Below are 22,106 nucleotides of genomic sequence, written 5' to 3'. Positions count from 1 at the left end.
GCCTTGATATATCCCTGGGCATATCTTTTCATTTCAGAGGTTTAGAAAATGGGAAAACATTAGTCCATGCTGGTATTTATGCAGTAATATGTGTAACTGAATGCCAAACTCTGATTGACCATGGATAAACTCTGATTGACCATGGATAAGCTCTGATTGACCATGGATAAGCTCTGATTGACCATGGATAAGCTCTGATTGACCACGGATAAGCTCTGATTGACCACGGATAAACTCTGATTGACCACGGATAAACTCTGATTGACCACGGATAAGCTCTGATTGACCATGGATAAACTCTGATTGACCACGGATAAACTCTGATTGACCACGGATAAGCTCTGATTGACCATGGATAAGCTCTGATTGACCACGGATAAGCTCTGATTGACCATGGATAAGCTCTGATTGACCATGGATAAGCTCTGATTGACCACGGATAAGCTCTGATTGACCACGGATAAGCTCTGATTGACCATGGATAAACTCTGATTGACCATGGATAAGCTCTGATTGACCATGGATAAGCTCTGATTGACCACGGATAAGCTCTGATTGACTACGGATAAGCTCTGATTGACCACGGATAAGCTCTGATTGACCACGGATAAGCTCTGATTGACCATGGATAAGCTCTGATTGACCATGGATAAGCTCTGATTGACCATGGATAAGCTCTGATTGACTACGGATAAGCTCTGATTGACCACGGATAAGCTCTGATTGACCACGGATAAGCTCTGATTGACCATGGATAAGCTCTGATTGACCATGGATAAGCTCTGATTGACCATGGATAAACTCTGATTGACCATGGATAAACTGATCTGACCTGGGATATAGATAAGCAGTGTAGTGTCTTAGTCATAAACTGTAAACTGCTGTGATGTGAGGTAGTGCAGCAGCTCCTGGAACTCAATAAAGCCCCTCAGCAGCACTAGGCATAGATGTCACATGTCACACCCCTCCTCTGGGGTGTCCTATTCCATTACACTTACACCCAATCTCTCCAGATGAGTTGAGGCCCCTTGGATCAAAGGGCCGTGGCCCTGCCACATGACCCGTGTCACAGGTCCCTGGGTAATGTCAGAGTTGAGGTGGGGACACGGTAGCTGCCAGGGAAGCCAGGACGTGTGTCAGTGCCACAGACAGTAACAACTCATCCTCATGAAGAGGGTTTCATCAGGCAGCCCTGGCTGGACATAGGGAAGTGATATGGCCTGGAGGTGCATGACGTGATCACACCATTGTGGTTCACAGAGTGCACCATGCTTGCCGGTAATGAATGACCAGCAGTGGAAAGGTTGAGTTTGTTCTATGTTCGGGGGTTATACATGTGATTCTCCCCAGGCAGCCTATTGCCTTGGGTTTCCTTGTGCCTTTGACCACTCATAGCTGCGCTACAATCTGCATGATACACACCCCATCATGAATTATGGTGAACATAAACTCATTGGTCAGCAACCGTTGCAAAAGGACTCCATTTCCAAACAGTATATTAATTGTTTACTAGCCTTGATGTCCAGGCTTCTCCTCTGACAACACAGAACAGTGTTGTACACACATTACTATTAACCCCAATAACGGTAACAAACACATACAATTCAGATAAATTGCTTGTGACCACAAGGCTATGGAAGCAAACTTGATCTACAGTACAAGTCTAGCCAGTGTTCTAATGTTGATATTAATCAGTGGTGTAAAGTACTTAAGTAAAAATACTTTAAAGTACGACTTAAGTCATTTTTGAGGTATCTGTACTTTACAATTCATATTTTTATGACAACTTTTACTTTACTAAATTCCTATGGAAAATGTTGTACTTTTTACTCCATACAACTTTCCCTGACAACTAAAAGTACTTGTTACATTTTGAATGCTTATCGGGGCAGGATAATTGTCAAATTCACTCACTTATCAAGAGAACACGTGGTTATCCTTACTGCCTCTGGCCTGGCGGACTCACTAAACACAAATGCATCTTTTGTAAATAATGTCTGTATTGGAGTGTGCCCCTGGCTATCTGTAATAATGTCTGAGTGTTGGAGTGTGCCCCTGGCTATCTGTAATAATGTCTGAGTGTTGGAGTGTGCCCCTGGCTATCTGTAATAATGTCTGAGTGTTGGAGTGTTCCCAGGGCTATCTGTAATAATGTCTGAGTGTTGGAGTGTGCCCCTGGCTATCTGTAGTAATGTCTGAGTGTTGGAGTGTGCCCAGGGCTATCTGTAATAATGTCTGAGTGTTGGAGTGTTCCCAGGGCTATCTGTAATAATGTCTGAGTGTTGGAGTGTACCCCTGGCTATCTGTAATAATGTCTGAGTGTTGGACTGTACCCCTGGCTATCTGTAATAATGTCTGAGTGTTGGAGTGTGCCCCTGGCTATCTGTAATGATGTCTGAGTGTTGGAGTGTGCCCCTGGCTATCTGTAATGATGTCTGAGTGTTGGAGTGTGCCCCTGGCTATCTGTAATGATGTCTGAGTGTTGGAGTGTGCCCCTGGCTATCTGTAGTAATGTCTGAGTGATGGAATGTGCCCCTGTCTATCTGTAATAATGTCTGAGTGTTGGAGTGTGCCCCTGACTATCTGTAATAATGTCTGAGTGTTGGAGTGTGCCCAGGGCTATCTGTAATAATGTCTGAGTGTTGGAGTGTGCCCAGGGCAATCTGTAGTAATGTCTGAGTGATGGAATGTGCCCCTGTCTATCTGTAATAATGTCTGAGTGTTGGAGTGTGCCCCTGACTATCTGTAATAATGTCTGAGTGTTGGAGTGTGCCCAGGGCTATCTGTAATAATGTCTGAGTGTTGGAGTGTGCCCAGGGCTATCTGTAGTAATGTCTGAGTGTTGGAGTGTGCCCGGGGCTATCTGTAATAATGTCTGAGTGTTGGAGTGTGCCCCTGGCTATCTGTAATGATGTCTGAGTGTTGGAGTGTGCCCCTGGCTATCTGTAATAATGTCTGAGTGTTGGAGTGTGCCCCTGGCTATCTGTAGTAATGTCTGAGTGATGGAATGTGCCCCTGTCTATCTGTAATAATGTCTGAGTGTTGGAGTGTGCCCCTGACTATCTGTAATAATGTCTGAGCATTGGAGTGTGCCCCTGGCTATCTGTAGTAATGTCTGAGTGATGGAATGTGCCCCTGTCTATCTGTAGTAATGTCTGAGTGATGGAATGTGCCCCTGTCTATCTGTAATGATGTCTGAGTGTTGTGGTGTGCCCTGGCTATCTGTAAATGATGTCTGAGTGTTGGAGTGTGCCCCTGGCTATCTGTAGTAATGTCTGAGTGTTGGAGTGTGCCCCTGTCTATCTGTAATAATGTCTGAGTGTGGGAGTGTGCCCCTGACTATCTGTAATAATGTCTGAGTGTTGGAGTGTGCCCCTGGCTATCTGTAGTAATGTCTGAGTGTTGGAGTGTGCCCCTGTCTATCTGTAATAATGTCTGAGTGTTGGAGTGTGCCCCTGTCTATCTGTAAATTATGTCTGAGTGTTGGAGTGTGCCCCTGGCTATCTGTAGTAATGTCTGAGTGTTGGAGTGTGCCCCTGTCTATCTGTAATAATGTCTGAGTGTGGGAGTGTGCCCCTGGCTATCTGTAGTAATGTCTGAGTGTTGGAGTGTGCCCCTGACTATCTGTAGTAATGTCTGAGTGTGGGAGTGTGCCCCTGACTATCTGTAGTAATGTCTGAGTGTTGGAGTGTGCCCCTGTCTATCTGTAATAATGTCTGAGTGTGGGAGTGTGCCCCTGACTATCTGTAATAATGTCTGAGTGTTGGAGTGTGCCCCTGGCTATCTGTAGTAATGTCTGAGTGATGGAATGTGCCCCTGTCTATCTGTAGTAATGTCTGAGTGATGGAATGTGCCCCTGTCTATCTGTAATAATGTCTGAGTGTGGGAGTGTGCCCCTGACTATCTGTAATAATGTCTGAGTGTTGGAGTGTGCCCCTGGCTATCTGTAGTAATGTCTGAGTGATGGAATGTGCCCCTGTCTATCTGTAGTAATGTCTGAGTGATGGAATGTGCCCCTGTCTATCTGTAATAATGTCTGAGTGTTGGAGTGTGCCCCTGGCTATCTGTAGTAATGTCTGAGTGTTGGAGTGTGCCCCTGGCTATCTGTAGTAATGTCTGAGTGTTGGAGTGTGCCCCTGGCTATCTGTAGTAATGTCTGAGTGTTGGAGTGTGCCCCTGGCTATCTGTAGTAATGTCTGAGTGTTGGAGTGTGCCCCTGGCTATCTGTAATAATGTCTGAGTGTTAGAGTGTGCCCAGGGCTATCTGTAGTAATGTCTGAGTGTTGGAGTGTGCCCAGGGCTATCTGCAGTAATGTCTGAGTGTTGGAGTGTGCCCGGGGCTATCTGTAATAATGTCTGAGTGTTGGAGTGTGCCCCTGGCTATCTGTAATGATGTCTGAGTGTTGGAGTGTGCCCCTGGCTATCTGTAATAATGTCTGAGTGTTGGAGTGTGCCCCTGGCTATCTGTAATGATGTCTGAGTGTTGGAGTGTACCCCTGGCTATCTGTAATGATGTCTGAGTGTTGGAGTGTGCCCCTGGCTATCTGTAGTAATGTCTGAGTGTTGGAGTGTGCCCGGGGCTATCTGTAGTAATGTCTGAGTGTTGGAGTGTGCCCCTGGCTATCTGTAATAATGTCTGAGTGTTGGAGTGTGCCCCTGTCTATCTGTAAATTATGTCTGAGTGTTGGAGTGTGCCCCTGGCTATCTGTAGTAATGTCTGAGTGTTGGAGTGTGCCCCTGTCTATCTGTAATAATGTCTGAGTGTGGGAGTGTGCCCCTGGCTATCTGTAGTAATGTCTGAGTGTTGGAGTGTGCCCCTGACTATCTGTAGTAATGTCTGAGTGTGGGAGTGTGCCCCTGACTATCTGTAGTAATGTCTGAGTGTGGGAGTGTGCCCCTGACTATCTGTAGTAATGTCTGAGTGTGGGAGTGTGCCCCTGACTATCTGTAATGATGTCTGAGTGTTGTGGTGTCCCCCTGGCTATCTGTAAATGATGTCTGAGTGTTGGAGTGTGCCCCTGGCTATCTGTAGTAATGTCTGAGTGTTGGAGTGTGCCCAGGGCTATCCGTAGTAATGTCTGAGTGTTGGAGTGTGCCCAGGGCTATCTGTAGTAATGTCTGAGTGTTGGAGTGTGCCCGGGGCTATCTGTAATAATGTCTGAGTGTTGGAGTGCGCCCCTGGCTATCTGTAGTAATGTCTGAGTGTTGGAGTGTGCCCCTGTCTATCTGTAATAATGTCTGAGTGTGGGAGTGTGCCCCTGACTATCTGTAATAATGTCTGAGTGTTGGAGTGTGCCCCTGGCTATCTGTAGTAATGTCTGAGTGATGGAATGTGCCCCTGTCTATCTGTAGTAATGTCTGAGTGATGGAATGTGCCCCTGTCTATCTGTAATAATGTCTGAGTGTGGGAGTGTGCCCCTGACTATCTGTAATAATGTCTGAGTGTTGGAGTGTGCCCCTGGCTATCTGTAGTAATGTCTGAGTGATGGAATGTGCCCCTGTCTATCTGTAGTAATGTCTGAGTGATGGAATGTGCCCCTGTCTATCTGTAATAATGTCTGAGTGTTGGAGTGTGCCCCTGGCTATCTGTAGTAATGTCTGAGTGTTGGAGTGTGCCCCTGGCTATCTGTAGTAATGTCTGAGTGTTGGAGTGTGCCCCTGGCTATCTGTAGTAATGTCTGAGTGTTGGAGTGTGCCCCTGGCTATCTGTAGTAATGTCTGAGTGTTGGAGTGTGCCCCTGGCTATCTGTAGTAATGTCTGAGTGTTGGAGTGTGCCCCTGGCTATCTGTAATAATGTCTGAGTGTTAGAGTGTGCCCAGGGCTATCTGTAGTAATGTCTGAGTGTTGGAGTGTGCCCAGGGCTATCTGCAGTAATGTCTGAGTGTTGGAGTGTGCCCGGGGCTATCTGTAATAATGTCTGAGTGTTGGAGTGTGCCCCTGGCTATCTGTAATGATGTCTGAGTGTTGGAGTGTGCCCCTGGCTATCTGTAATAATGTCTGAGTGTTGGAGTGTGCCCCTGGCTATCTGTAGTAATGTCTGAGTGATGGAATGTGCCCCTGTCTATCTGTAATAATGTCTGAGTGTTGGAGTGTGCCCCTGGCTATCTGTAATAATGTCTGAGTGTTGGAGTGTGCCCCTGGCTATCTGTAGTAATGTCTGAGTGATGGAATGTGCCCCTGTCTATCTGTAATAATGTCTGAGTGTTAGAGTGTGCCCCTGACTATCTGTAATAATGTCTGAGTATTGGAGTGTGCCCCTGGCTATCTGTAGTAATGTCTGAGTGATAGAATGTGCCCCTGTCTATCTGTAGTAATGTCTGAGTGATGGAATGTGCCCCTGTCTATCTGTAATGATGTCTGAGTGTTGTGGTGTGCCCTGGCTATCTGTAAATGATGTCTGAGTGTTGGAGTGTGCCCCTGGCTATCTGTAGTAATGTCTGAGTGTTGGAGTGTGCCCCTGTCTATCTGTAATAATGTCTGAGTGTGGGAGTGTGCCCCTGACTATCTGTAATAATGTCTGAGTGTTGGAGTGTGCCCCTGGCTATCTGTAGTAATGTCTGAGTGATGGAATGTGCCCCTGTCTATCTGTAGTAATGTCTGAGTGATGGAATGTGCCCCTGTCTATCTGTAATAATGTCTGAGTGTGGGAGTGTGCCCCTGACTATCTGTAATAATGTCTGAGTGTTGGAGTGTGCCCCTGGCTATCTGTAGTAATGTCTGAGTGATGGAATGTGCCCCTGTCTATCTGTAGTAATGTCTGAGTGATGGAATGTGCCCCTGTCTATCTGTAATAATGTCTGAGTGTTGGAGTGTGCCCCTGGCTATCTGTAGTAATGTCTGAGTGTTGGAGTATGCCCCTGGCTATCTGTAGTAATGTCTGAGTGTTGGAGTGTGCCCAGGGCTATCTGTAGTAATGTCTGAGTGTTGGAGTGTGCCCCTGGCTATCTGTAGTAATGTCTGAGTGTTGGAGTGTGCCCCTGGCTATCTGTAATAATGTCTGAGTGTTAGAGTGTGCCCAGGGCTATCTGTAGTAATGTCTGAGTGTTGGAGTGTGCCCAGGGCTATCTGCAGTAATGTCTGAGTGTTGGAGTGTGCCCGGGGCTATCTGTAATAATGTCTGAGTGTTGGAGTGTGCCCCTGGCTATCTGTAATGATGTCTGAGTGTTGGAGTGTGCCCCTGGCTATCTGTAATAATGTCTGAGTGTTGGAGTGTGCCCCTGGCTATCTGTAATAATGTCTGAGTGTTGGAGTGTGCCCCTGGCTATCTGTAGTAATGTCTGAGTGATGGAATGTGCCCCTGTCTATCTGTAATAATGTCTGAGTGTTGGAGTGTGCCCCTGACTATCTGTAATAATGTCTGAGTGTTGGAGTGTGCCCCTGGCTATCTGTAGTAATGTCTGAGTGTTGGAGTGTGCCCCTGGCTATCTGTAGTAATGTCTGAGTGTTGTAGTGTGCCCCTGGCTATCTGTAATAATGTCTGAGCGTTGGAGTGTGCCCAGGGCTATCTGTAGTAATGTCTGAGTGTTGGAGTGTGCCCAGGGCTATCTGTAGTAATGTCTGAGTGTTGGAGTGTACCCCTGGCTATCTGTAATAATGTCTGAGTGTTGGAGTGTGCCCCTGGCTATCTGTAATAATGACTGAGTGTTGGAGTGTGATCCTGGCTATCTGTAATAATGGTCTGAGTGTTGGAGTGTACCCCTGGCTATCTGTAATAATGTCTGAGTGTTGGAGTGTGCCCCTGGCTATCTGTAATAATGACTGAGTGTTGGAGTGTGTTCCAGGCTATCTGTAATAATGTCTGACTGTTGGAGTGTACCCCTGGCTATCTGTAATAATGTCTGAGTGTTGGAGTGTGCCCCTGGCTATCTGTAATAATGTCTGAGTGTTGGAGTGTGCCCCTGGCTATCTGTAATGATGTCTGAGTGTTGGAGTGTGCCCCTGGCTATCTGTAATAATGTCTAAGTGTTGGAGTGTGCCCCTGGCTATCTGTAGTAATGTCTGAGTGATGGAATTTGCCCCTGTCTATCTGTAATAATGTCTGAGTGTTGGAGTGTGCCCCTGGCTATCTGTAATAATGTCTAAGTGGTGGAGTGTGCCCCTGGCTATCTGTAGTAATGTCTGAGTGATGGAATGTGCCCCTGTCTATCTGTAGTAATGTCTGAGTGATGGAATGTGCCCCTGTCTATCTGTAATGATGTCTGAGTGTTGTGGTGTGCCCCTGGCTATCTTTAAATGATGTCTGAGTGTTGGAGTGTGACCCTGGCTATCTGTACATAATGTCTGAGTGTTGGAGTGTGCCCCTGGCTATCTGTAGTAATGTCTGAGTGTTGGAGTGTGCCGCTGGCTATCTGTAATGATGTCTGAGTGTTGTGGTGTGCCCCTGGCTATCTGTAAATGATGTCTGAGTGATGGAATGTGCCCCTGTCTATCTGTAATGATGTCTTAGTGTTGTGGTGTGCCCCTGGCTATCTGTAAATGATGTCTGAGTGTTGGAGTGTGCCCCTGGCTATCTGTGGTAATGTCTGAGTGTTGGAGTGTGCCCCTGGCTATCTGTAGTAATGTCTGAGTGTTGGAGTGTGCCCCTGGCTATCTGTAATAATGTCTGAGTGTTGGAGTGTGCCCCTGGCTATCTGCAATAATGTCTGAGTGTTGGAGTGTGCCCCTGGCTATCTGTAATAATGTCTAAGTGTTGGAGTGTGCCCTTGGCTATCTGTAGTAATGTCTGAGTGATGGAATGTGCCCCTGTCTATCTGTAATAATGTCTGAGTGTTGGAGTGTGCCCCTGGCAATCTGGATTAATGTCTAAGTGTTGGAGTGTGCCCCTGGCTATCTGTAGTAATGTCTGAGTGTTGGAGTGTGCCCCTGGCTATCTGTAGTAATGTCTGAGTGTTGGAGTGTGCCCCTGGCTATCTGTAATAATGTCTGAGTGTTGGAGTGTGCCCAGGGCTATCTGTAGTAATGTCTGAGTGTTGGAGTGTGCCCGGGGCTATCTGTAATAATGTCTGAGTGTTGGAGTGTGCCCCTGGCTATCTGTAATAATGTCTGAGTGTTGGAGTGTGCCCAGGGCTATCTGTAGTAATGTCTGAGTGTTGGAGTGTGCCCCTGGCTATCTGTAGTAATGTCTGAGTGTTGGAGTGTGTCCCTGGCTATCTGTAGAGATGTCTGAGTGTTGGAGTGTTCCCCTGGCTATCTGTACATAATGTCTGAGTGTTGGAGTGTGCCCCTGGCTATCTGTAATAATGTCTGAGTGTTGGAGTGTGCCCAGGGCTATCTGTAGTAATGTCTGAGTGTTGGAGTGTGCCCTGGCTATCTGTAGTAATGTCTGAGTGATGGAATGTGCCCCTGTCTATCTGTAATAATGTCTGAGTGTTGGAGTGTGCCCCTGGCTATCTGTAGTAATGTCTGAGTGATGGAATGTGCCCCTGTCTATCTGTAGTAATGTCTGAGTGATGGAATGTGCCCCTGTCTATCTGTAATAATGTCTGGGTGTTGGAGTGTGCCCCTGACTATCTGTAATAATGTCTGAGTGTTGGAGTGTGCCCCTGGCTATCTGTAGTAATGTCTGAGTGATGGAATGTGCCCCTGTCTATCTGTAGTAATGTCTGAGTGATGGAATGTGCCCCTGTCTATCTGTAATGATGTCTGAGTGTTGTGGTGTGCCCCTGGCTATCTGTAAATGATGTCTGAGTGTTGGAGTGTGCCCCTAGCTATCTGTAGTAATGTCTGAGTGTTGGAGTGTGCCCCTGGCTATCTGTAGTAATGTCTGAGTGTTGGAGTGTGCCCCTGGCTATCTGTAGTAATGTCTGGGTGTTGGAGTGTGCCCCTGGCTATCTGTAGTAATGTCTGAGTGTTGGAGTGTGCCCCTGGCTATCTGTAATAATGTCTGAGTGTTGGAGTGTGCCCAGGGCTATCTGTAGTAATGTCTGAGTGTTGGAGTGTGCCCAGGGCTATCTGTAGTAATGTCTGAGTGTTGGAGTGTGCCCTGGCTATCTGTAGTAATGTCTGAGTGATGGAATGTGCCCCTGTCTATCTGTAATAATGTCTGAGTGTTGGAGTGTGCCCCTGGCTATCTGTAGTAATGTCTGAGTGATGGAATGTGCCCCTGTCTATCTGTAGTAATGTCTGAGTGATGGAATGTGCCCCTGTCTATCTGTAGTAATGTCTGGGTGTTGGAGTGTGCCCCTGACTATCTGTAATAATGTCTGAGTGTTGGAGTGTGCCCCTGGCTATCTGTAGTAATGTCTGAGTGATGGAATGTGCCCCTGTCTATCTGTAGTAATGTCTGAGTGATGGAATGTGCCCCTGTCTATCTGTAATGATGTCTGAGTGTTGTGGTGTGCCCCTGGCTATCTGTAAATGATGTCTGAGTGTTGGAGTGTGCCCCTAGCTATCTGTAGTAATGTCTGAGTGTTGGAGTGTGCCCCTGGCTATCTGTAGTAATGTCTGAGTGTTGGAGTGTGCCCCTGGCTATCTGTAGTAATGTCTGGGTGTTGGAGTGTGCCCCTGGCTATCTGTAGTAATGTCTGAGTGTTGGAGTGTGCCCCTGGCTATCTGTAATAATGTCTGAGTGTTGGAGTGTGCCCAGGGCTATCTGTAGTAATGTCTGAGTGTTGGAGTGTGCCCAGGGCTATCTGTAGTAATGTCTGAGTGTTGGATTGTGCCCGGGGCTATCTGTAATAATGTCTGAGTGTTGGAGTGTGCCCCTGGCTATCTGTAATAATGTCTGAGTGTTGGAGTGTGCCCAGGGCTATCTGTAGTAATGTCTGAGTGTTGGAGTGTGCCCCTGGCTATCTGTAATAATGACTGAGTGTTGGAGTGTGTTCTTGGCTATCTGTAATAATGGTCTGAGTGTTGGAGTGTACCCCTGGCTATCTGTAATAATGTCTGAGTGTTGGAGTGTGCCCCTGGCTATCTGTAATAATGACTGAGTGTTGGAGTGTGTTCCAGGCTATCTGTAATAATGTCTGAGTGTTGGAGTGTACCCCTGGCTATCTGTAATAATGTATGAGTGTTGGAGTGTGCCCCTGGCTATCTGTAATAATGTCTGAGTGTTGGAGTGTGCCCCTGGCTATCTGTAATGATGTCTGAGTGTTGGAGTGTGCCCCTGGCTATCTGTAATAATGTCTGAGTGTTGGAGTGTGCCCCTGGCTATCTGTAGTAATGTCTGAGTGTTGGAGTGTGTCCCTGGCTATCTGTAGAGATGTCTGAGTGTTGGAGTGTTCCCCTGGCTATCTGTACATAATGTCTGAGTGTTGGAGTGTGCCCTGGCTATCTGTAGTAATGTCTGAGTGATGGAATGTGCCCCTGTCTATCTGTAATAATGTCTGAGTGTTGGAGTGTGCCCCTGGCTATCTGTAGTAATGTCTGAGTGATGGAATGTGCCCCTGTCTATCTGTAGTAATGTCTGAGTGATGGAATGTGCCCCTGTCTATCTGTAATAATGTCTGGGTGTTGGAGTGTGCCCCTGACTATCTGTAATAATGTCTGAGTGTTAGAGTGTGCCCCTGGCTATCTGTAGTAATGTCTGAGTGATGGAATGTGCCCCTGTCTATCTGTAATGATGTCTGAGTGTTGTGGTGTGCCCCTGGCTATCTGTAAATGATGTCTGAGTGTTGGAGTGTGCCCCTGGCTATCTGTAGTAATGTCTGAGTGTTGGAGTGTGCCCCTGGCTATCTGTAGTAATGTCTGAGTGTTGGAGTGTGCCCCTGGCTATCTGTAGTAATGTCTGGGTGTTGGAGTGTGCCCCTGGCTATCTGTAGTAATGTCTGAGTGTTGGAGTGTGCCCCTGGCTATCTGTAATAATGTCTGAGTGTTGGAGTGTGCCCAGGGCTATCTGTAGTAATGTCTGAGTGTTGGAGTGTGCCCGGGGCTATCTGTAATAATGTCTGAGTGTTGGAGTGTGCCCAGGGCTATCTGTAGTAATGTCTGAGTGTTGGAGTGTGCCCCTGGCTATCTGTAATAATGACTGAGTGTTGGAGTGTGTTCTTGGCTATCTGTAATAATGGTCTGAGTGTTGGAGTGTACCCCTGGCTATCTGTAATAATGTCTGAGTGTTGGAGTGTGCCCCTGGCTATCTGTAATAATGACTGAGTGTTGGAGTGTGTTCCAGGCTATCTGTAATAATGTCTGAGTGTTGGAGTGTACCCCTGGCTATCTGTAATAATGTATGAGTTTTGGAGTGTGCCCCTGGCTATCTGTAATAATGTCTGAGTGTTGGAGTGTGCCCCTGGCTATCTGTAATGATGTCTGAGTGTTGGAGTGTGCCCCTGGCTATCTGTAATAATGTCTGAGTGTTGGAGTGTGCCCCTGGCTATCTGTAGTAATGTCTGAGTGATGGAATGTGCCCCTGTCTATCTGTAGTAATGTCTGAGTGATGGAATGTGCCCCTGTCTATCTGTAATGATGTCTGAGTGTTGGGGTGTGCCCCTGGCTATCTGTAAATGATGTCTGAGTGTTGGAGTGTGCCCCTGGCTATCTGTAGTAATGTCTAAGTGTTGGAGTGTGCCCCTGGCTATATGTAGTAATGTCTGAGTGTTGGAGTGTGACCCTGGCTATCTGTAGTAATGTCTGAGTGTTGGAGTGTGCCCCTGGCTATCTGTAATAATGTCTGAGTGTTGGAGTGTGCCCCTGTCTATCTGTAATAATGTCTGAGTGTTGGAGTGTGCCCCTGGCTATCTGTAGTAATGTCTGAGTGTTGGAGTGTGTCCCTGGCTATCTGTAGTAATGTCTGAGTGTTGGAGTGTTCCCCTGGCTATCTGTACATAATGTCTGAGTGTTGGAGTGTGCCCCTGGCTATCTGTAGTAATGTCTGAGTGATGGAATGTGCCCCTGTCTATCTGTAATAATGTCTGAGTGTTGGAGTGTGCCCCTGGCTATCTGTAGTAATGTCTGAGTGATGGAATGTGCCCCTGTCTATCTGTAGTAATGTCTGAGTGATGGAATGTGCCCCTGTCTATCTGTAATAATGTCTGAGTGTTGGAGTGTGCCCCTGGCTATCTGTAATAATGTCTGAGTGTTGGAGTGTGCCCCTGGCTATCTGTAGTAATGTCTGAGTGATGGAATGTGCCCCTGTCTATCTGTAGTAATGTCTGAGTGATGGAATGTGCCCCTGGCTATCTGTAAATGATGTCTGAGTGTTGGAGTGTGCCCCTGGCTATCTGTAGTAATGTCTGAGTGTTGGAGTGTGCCCCTGGCTATCTGTAGTAATGTCTGAGTGTTGGAGTGTGCCCCTGGCTATCTGTAATAATGTCTGAGTGTTGGAGTGTGACCCTGACTATCTGTAATAATGTCTGAGTGTTGGAGTGTGCCCCTGGCTATCTGTAATAATGTCTGAGTGTTGGAGTGTGACCCTGGCTATCTGTAATAATGTCTGAGTGTTGGAGTGTGCCCCTGGCTATCTGTAGTAATGTCTGAGTGTTGGAGTGTGCCCCTGGCTATCTGTAATAATGTCTGAGTGTTGGAGTGTGCCCCTGGCTATCTGTAATAATGTCTGAGTGTTGGAGTGTGCCCCTGACTATCTGCAATAATGTCTGAGTGTTGGAGTGTGCCCCTGGCTATCTGTAATAATGTCTGAGTTTTGGAGTGTGCCCCTGGCTATCTGTAATAATGTCTGAGTGTTGGAGTGTGCCCCTGGCAATCTGTAGTAATGTCTGAGTGATGGAATGTGCCCCTGTCTATCTGTAGTAATGTCTGAGTGATGGAATGTGCCCCTGTCTATCTGTAATGATGTCTGAGTGTTGGGGTGTGCCCCTGGCTATCTGTAAATGATGTCTGAGTGTTGGAGTGTGACCCTGGCTATCTGTAATAATGTCTGAGTGTTGGAGTGTGCCCCTGGCTATCTGTAAGTAATGTCTGAGTGTTGGAGTGTGCTCCTGGCTATCTGTAGTAATGTCTGAGTGTTGGAGTGTGACCCTGGCTATCTGTAAGTAATGTCTGAGTGTTGGAGTGTGCCCCTGGCTATCTGTAGTAATGTCTGAGTGTTGGAGTGTGCCCCTTTCTATCCGGACATTTTAAAAACAAGAAAATGGTGCAGTCTGCTTTGCTTAATATAAGGAATTTTAAATGATTTATACTTTTACTTCTACTTTTGATACTTAAGTATATTTAAAACCAAATACTTTTACTTAAGTAGTATTTTACTGGCTGACTTCCACATTTATTTGAGTAACTTTCTATTAAGGTATCTCTACTTTTACTCAAGTATGACAATTGGGTACTTTTTCCATCCCTGATATTAACTGAAAACAAGCCATCTAGAAAACAGCTGTTGTTGTTGAGTGGAGCCAATGTCAAGCATACATCTCTTGCTATGCCTTTAAATCTTCCTTTGCATAAGATCGAAACTACACACTCCCAAGGCAATGATATACAGCAAAAGCAGCTTGCTGCATTAACATTACATCAAACAGAATACTTACAGCAAGATTAATGGGGACGGTATAGACTTAAAAAATATTGTGTGATCGAGATACAAACATCCATACCAAAAAAAATATATATATCCCCATAGCTTGGAGCCAGATAGTCTACCCATGCTTGAGAATTCCTCCTGAACAATGGGAGGCCTCACCAGAGGTCATTATAGAATCCTTGAAAAGGCAGCCCTGAGCCTTAACCCAACAGCCCATAGGCCCATACAAAGAGATGGTAGTGGTGGGAAGGCAGTGGGAAGTCAGTCAGAAGAATGTATGATGGAAATACCAGCCTGTGGGCGATCTCCTGGGAGAAAAGAAAAGCCAAAAAGCAAAACAGAGACCTTGCTTGTTAAAGAATGTGTTGGATACACTCTTGTATTATGTTGTACTTCTCTCTCCAGCAGCACAATCCATTCCAGCCCCAAACACCAACAAAATACTCAGTTTTATGATCTATGAGCTTTTGAAATATAATATTGATATGTGATAATGATGGATCCAACAAAATCAGTCAATTGTTCAATTCTGGGGAAATCTATGACATTCATATAAATCTATGACATTCATTTTACATGATCAAATTGGGTGAAAGGTTTCAGGGGGAAATGCCCATTGGGCAAGTGGTATATATATTCCTTATTAAAATGACCATCATCCGCTGCTGCACAATAGCAGCAAATTAGCCGAAACTAAAACCACTAAACTCAGTTTGCTTATGAATGGCAGAGACGAGGGCTTACCTTGGACACCCTGCTGGCCACCTCTCTACCGACCGAGAGGCCCTGGACGAAAGTGCGTGCCACGATGAAAGCCCTGGTAACCTGAGCCTTGAGCTTCTTGGGTACGTCTCCAAAGGGCTTGAGCTGGTCCGTGTACTTACTGATGCACTCCAGATAGTCCTCAGTGATGACATACTGGGAGTTGAGCAGCGTGAACATGCGCTCCAGCAGCCGCGACCAGAAGTCGTTGAGCATCTCCTCCAGGTTCACGTTGCCTCCCGTGTAGTAGCGTTTCAGCTCGGCAAACAGGTTCTGGAACACCTCCGAGTTCTGCATGTACGGCTTTCCGTAGGTCCGCACGAACATCTCGTTCAAAGACTTCTCCGTGTTCTCCAACAACTCCAGGAAGAACTCTGGGTCAAGAGGAATAGGAGACAATTAAAATATTGTTCATTATAGCCTATGTAGGCCTACATCTGTCTTCAAATACAATCACTCTGATGCTGTTAAGATAGGCATGCTATTATAATGAGATACCTATTGACTTGAGTTAACATTTGTATTCTTTACAATGTAAAGACACCGTACACCAGTTTGTCTTTCATAGATGAAGGGTGTCTGGGTCTAAGATTGGCATACTTCCATGAGGTTTTTGCATTACACTGTTGCTAAAATTAAACGGAGAACAGACAGACATTTTCAGGTTAACACTGAGTGTTTATTCACACCAATACTACCCATCTTCGTATTCTCCTCTAGACTTCAGAAGTGTTAATGATTAGTAATCCTATCCTGCCAGTCACTCTCTATAGGCTGGCCCTATTCAAGCATACTTGGACTTGCTACTGTACATACTGCTTCAGCAATAACAGCAATAAGAATCTGTTTTGCTCACGTTGATTTGTAGAAATGCAGTGGAGTTGGCAGTGTGACTTTGCAGTAGAGGTTTGTATATTCATACATTCAATACTGCCATGTGTGATAAATGAAAAGATTGTCGCATGCAAATTGCTATATTTACTTGTAACTATTTCTTTAGTGGTGAAAAGACACAATGTATTTTCCCAGATAGCGTGGTTTTGGGAATTAATAGCATTTGCTGTTGATATCAAGAATATCAGAACAACTGAAATACCAGAACAACCAGAATACCTGAACAACCAGAATACCTGAGCAACCAGAATATTCAGAACAACTAGAATACCTGAACAACCCGAAGAACTAGAATACCAGAACAACTAGAATACCTGAACAACCCGAAGAACTAGAATACCAGCACAACCTAAATACCAGAACAACCAGAATACATGAACAACTAGAATACCAGAACAACCAGAGTACATGAACAACCAGAATATCAGAACAACCAGACTACATGAACAACTAGAATACCAGAACAACCTGAATACCAGAACAACCTAAATACCAGAACAACCTGAATACATGAACAACCTGAATACCAGAACAACCAGATTACATGAATAACTAGAATACATGAACAACCAGAATACATGAACAACCAGAATACCAGAACAACTAGAATACATGAACAACTAGAATACATGAACAACTAGAATACCAGAACAAACAGAATACATGAACAACTAGAATACCAGAACAACTAGAATACCAGAACAACCAGAATACATGAACAACCAGAATACATGAACAACCAGAATACATGAACAACCTGAATACATGAACAACCAGAATACATGAACAACCTGAATATCAGAACAACCAGAACAACCCGAATACCAGAACAACCTAAATACCAGAACAACCAGAATACATGAACAACTAGAATACCAGAACAACCAGAATACATGAACAACTAGAATACCAGAACAACCAGAATACATGAACAACTAGAATACTAGAACAACCAGAATACATGAACAACCTGAATATCAGAACAACCAGAACAACCTGAATACCAGAACAACCTAAATACCAGAACAACCAGAACAACTAGAATACCAGAACAACTATAATAACAGAACAACCAGAATACCTGAACAACCAGAACAACTAGAATACCAGAACCACCAGAACAACTAGAATCCCAGAAAAAAACAGAATACCAGAACAACTAGACTAACATAACCAGAATACCAGAACAACCAGAATAACTAGAATACCAGAACCACCAGAACAACTAGAATCCCAGAAAAAAACAGAATCCCAGAACAACTAGAATCCCAGAACAACCCGAATACCAGAACAACTAAAATACCAGAACAACCAGAAGAGCAGAACAACCCGAAGGCCAGAGCAACTAGAACAACAAGAATAACATAACCAGAACAACTAGAATGCCAGAACAACTAGAATACCATAACAACCAGAACAACTAGAATGCCAGAACAACCAGAATACCAGAACAACTAGAATACCAGAACCACCAGAACAACTAGAATGCCAGAACAACTAGACTAACATAACCAGAATACCAGAACACCAGAACAACTAGAATACCAGAACAACCAGAACAACTAAAATACCAGAACAACTAGAATACCAGAACAACCCGAATACCAGAACAACTAGACCACCAGAACAACCAGAATACCTGAACACCTAGAATATTCAGAACAACCCGAACAACTAGAATACCAAAACAACTGGAATACCAGAACAACCTGAATACCAGAACAACCTGAATACCAGAACAACCAGAACAACCCGAATACCAGAAGAACCTAAATACCTGAACAACTAGAATACCAGAACAACTAGAATACCAGAACAACCAGAACAACTACAACACCAGAACAACCAGAATGCCAGAACAACTAGACTAACTTAACCCGAATACCAGAACCACCAGAACAACTAGAATACCAGAAAAAACAGAATACCAGAACAAGCAGAATACCAGAACAACTAGAATAACATAACCAGAACAACCAGAACGACCCGAATACCAGAACAACCAAAACAACTAAAATACCAGAACAACCAGAATACCAGAACAACTAGAATACCAGAACAACCCGAATACCAGAACAACTAAAATACCAGAACAACCAGAATACCAGAACAACTACAATACCAAAACAACTAGAATACCAGAACAACTAGAATAACATAACAACCAGAACAACTAGAATGCCAGAACAACCAGAATACCAGAACAACTAGAATACCAGAACCACCAGAACAACTAGAATGCCAGAACAACTAGACTAACATAACCAGAATACCAGAACAACTAGAATACCAGAACAACCAGAACAACTAAAATACCAGAACAACTAGAATACCAGAACAACTAGAATACCAGAACAACCCGAATACCAGAACAACCCGAATACCAGAACAACTAGACCCTGGTGGACACCAAGAATATTCAGAACAACCCGAACAACTAGAATACCAAAACAACTGGAATAGCAGAACAACCAGAAAACCAGAACAATCTGAATACCAGAACAACCAGGCCAACCCGAATACCAGAAGAACCTAAATACCAGAACAACTAGAATACCAGAACAACTAGAATACCAGAACAACCAGAACAACCAGAACACTAGAACAACCAGAACACTAGAACAACCAGAATGCCAGAACAACTAGACTAACTTAACCCGAATACCAGAACCACCAGAACAACTAGAATACCAGAAAAAACAGAATACCAGAACAAGCAGAATACCAGAACAACTAGAATAACATAACCAGAACAACCAGAACAACTAGAATACCAGAACAACTAGAATAACATAACAACCAGAACAACTAGAATGCCAGAACAACCAGAATACCAGAACAACTAGAATACCAGAACAACTAGAATACCAGAACAACTAGAATAACATAACAACCAGAACAACTAGAATGCCAGAACAACCAGAATACCAGAACAACTAGAATACCAGAACCACCAGAACAACTAGAATGCCAGAACAACTAGACTAACATAACCAGAATACCAGAACAACTAGAATACCAGAACAACCAGAACAACTAAAATACCAGAACAACCCGAATACCAGAACAACCCGAATACCAGAACAACCCGAATACCAGAACAACCCGAATACCAGAACAACTAGACCCTGGTGGACACCAAGAATATTCAGAACAACCCGAACAACTAGAATACCAAAACAACTGGAATAGCAGAACAACCAGAAAACCAGAACAACCTGAATACCAGAACAACCAGGCCAACCCAAATACCAGAAGAACCTAAATACCAGAACAACTAGAATACCAGAACAACTAGAATACCAGAACAACCAGAACAACCAGAACACTAGAACAACCAGAACACTAGAACAACCAGAATGCCAGAACAACTAGACTAACTTAACCCGAATACCAGAACCACCAGAACAACTAGAATACCAGAAAAAACAGAATACCAGAACAACTAGAATAACATAACCAGAACAACCAGAACAACTAGAATACCAGAACAACTAGAGTAACATAACCAGAACAACCAGAACAACCCGAATACCAGAACAACCAGAACAACTAAAATACCAGAACAACCAGAATACCAGAACAACTAGAATACCAGAACAACCAGAATACCAGAACAACTAGAATACCAGAACAACCAGAATAGCAGAACAACTACAATGCCAGAGCTAGAATAACAACCAGAATACTAGAATTCCAGAACCAGAATACTAGAATGCCAGAACAACTAGAATAACAAAACAACCAGAACTAGAATAACAAAACAACCAGAACAACTAGAATAACATAACCAGAACAACTAGAATGCCAGAACAACTTTGTGAAAAATTAAGAAACCCATGAGGACTGTGTTTGTGGTGAAGGTAGAAACCAATGAGGACTGTGTTTGTGGTGAAGGTAGAAACCAATGAGGACTTTGTTTGTGGTGAAGGTAGAAACCAATGAGGACTGTGTTTGTGGTGAAGGTAGAAACCAATAAGGACTGTGTTTGTGGTGAAAGTAGAAACCCATGAGGACTGTGTTTGTGGTGAAGGTAGAAACCCATGAGGACTGTGTTTGTGGTGAAGGTAGAAACCCATGAGGACTGTGTTTGTGGTGAAGGTAGAAACCCATGAGGACTGTGTTTGTGGTGAAGGTAGAAACCCATGAGGACTATGTTTGTGGTGAAGTTAGAAACCCATGAGGACTGTGATTGTGGTGAAGGTAGAAACCCTTGAGGACTGTGTTTGTGGTGAAGGTAGAAACCCATGAGAACTGTGTTTGTGGTGAAGGTAGAAACCAATGAGGACTGTGTTTGTGGTGAAGGTAGAAACCAATGAGGACTGTGTTTGTGGTGAAGGTAGAAACCAATGAGGACTGTGATTGTGGTGAAGGTAGAAACCAATAAGGACCGTGTTTGTGGTGAAGGTAGAAACCAATAAGGACTATGTTTGTGGTGAAGGTAGAAACCAATAAGGACTGTGTTTGTGGTGAAGGTAGAAACCAATAAGGACAGTGTTTGTGGTGAAAGTAGAAACCCATGAGGACTGTGTTTGTGGTGAAGGTAGAAACCCATGAGGACTGTGTTTGTGGTGAAGGTAGAAACCCATGAGGACTGTGTTTGTGGTGAAGGTAGAAACCCATGAGGACTGTGTTTGTGGTGAAGTTAGAAACCCATGAGGACTGTGTTTGTGGTGAAGGTAGAAACCCATGAGGACTGTGTTTGTGGTGAAGGTAGAAACCCATGAGGACTGTGTTTGTGGTGAAGGTAGAAACCCTTGAGGACTGTGTTTGTGGTGAAGGTAGAAACCCTTGAGGACTGTGTTTGTGGTGAAGGTAGAAACCAATAAGGACTGTGTTTGTGGTAAAGGTAGAAACCCTTGAGGACTGTGTTTGTGGTGAAGGTAGAAACCAATAACGACTGTGTTTGTGGTGAAGGTAGAAACCCTTGAGGACTGTGTCTGTGGTGAAGGTCGAAACCCATGAGAACTGTGTTTGTGGTGAAGGTAGAAACCCATGAGGACTGTGTTTGTGGTGAAGGTAGAAACCCATGAGAACTGTGTTTGTGGTGAAGGTAGAAACCCATGAGGACTGTGTTTGTGGTGAAGGTAGAAGCCAATAAGGACTGTGTTTGTGGTGAAGGTAGAAACCCTTGAGGACCGTGTTTGTGGTGAATGTAGAAACCAATAAGGACTGTGTTTGTGGTAAAGGTAGAAACCCTTGAGGACCGTGTTTGTGGTGAAGGTAGAAACCAATAAGGACTGTGTTTGTGGTGAATGTAGAAACCAAAAAGGACTGTGTTTGTGGTGAAGGTAGAAACCAATAAGGACTGTGTTTGTGGTGAAGGTAGAAACCAATAAGGACTGTGTTTGTGGTGAAGGTAGAAACCCTTGAGGACCGTGTTTGTGGTGAATGTAGAAACCAATAAGGACTGTGTTTGTGGTGAAGGTAGAAACCAATAAGGACTGTGTTTGTGGTGAAGGTAGAAACCAATAAGGACTGTGTTTGTGGTGAAGGTAGAAACCCTTGAGGACCGTGTTTGTGGTGAAGGTAGAAACCAATAAGGACTGTGTTTGTGGTGAAAGTAGAAACCCATGAGGACCGTGTTTGTGGTGAAGGTAGAAACCCATGAGGACTGTGTTTGTGGTGAAGGTAGAAACCCATGAGGACTGTGTTTGTGGTGAAGGTAGAAACCCATGAGGACTGTGTTTGTGGTGAAGGTAGAAACCCTTGAGGACTGTGTTTGTGGTGAAGGTAGAAACCCTTGAGGACTGTGTTTGTGGTGAAGGTAGAAACCCTTGAGGACTGTGTTTGTGGTAAAGGTAGAAACCCTTGAGGACCGTGTTTGTGGTGAAGGTAGAAACCAATAAGGACTGTGTTTGTGGTAAAGGTAGAAACCCTTGAGGACCGTGTTTGTGGTGAAGGTAGAAACCAATAACGACTGTGTTTGTGGTGAAGGTAGAAACCCTTGAGGACTGTGTTTGTGGTGAAGGTAGAAACCCATGAGAACTGTGTTTGTGGTGAAGGTAGAAACCCATGAGGACTGTGTTTGTGGTGAAG

General features: G+C 44.6%; 1 protein-coding gene across 2 annotated transcripts in view; it reads right to left on the bottom strand.

The window, feature by feature from the left end:
* Positions 1-22,106, bottom strand: part of LOC129816680 (glypican-6-like) — a 199,401-nt gene that overhangs the window by 93,947 nt on the left and 83,348 nt on the right. For both annotated transcript variants that reach the window (XM_055871447.1, XM_055871448.1), the window contains exon 3: positions 15,156-15,547. In XM_055871447.1, the coding sequence (XP_055727422.1) occupies positions 15,156-15,547 (392 nt within the window). The remainder of the gene's footprint in view (positions 1-15,155; positions 15,548-22,106) is intronic.

The sequence above is a fragment of the Salvelinus fontinalis genome, chromosome 19 (assembly GCF_029448725.1).
Source record: "Salvelinus fontinalis isolate EN_2023a chromosome 19, ASM2944872v1, whole genome shotgun sequence".
Taxonomy (NCBI): Eukaryota; Metazoa; Chordata; class Actinopteri; order Salmoniformes; family Salmonidae; genus Salvelinus; species Salvelinus fontinalis.
Note: the sequence above shows the minus strand (reverse complement) of the source record. Positions and strands in the feature narration are given on the sequence as shown.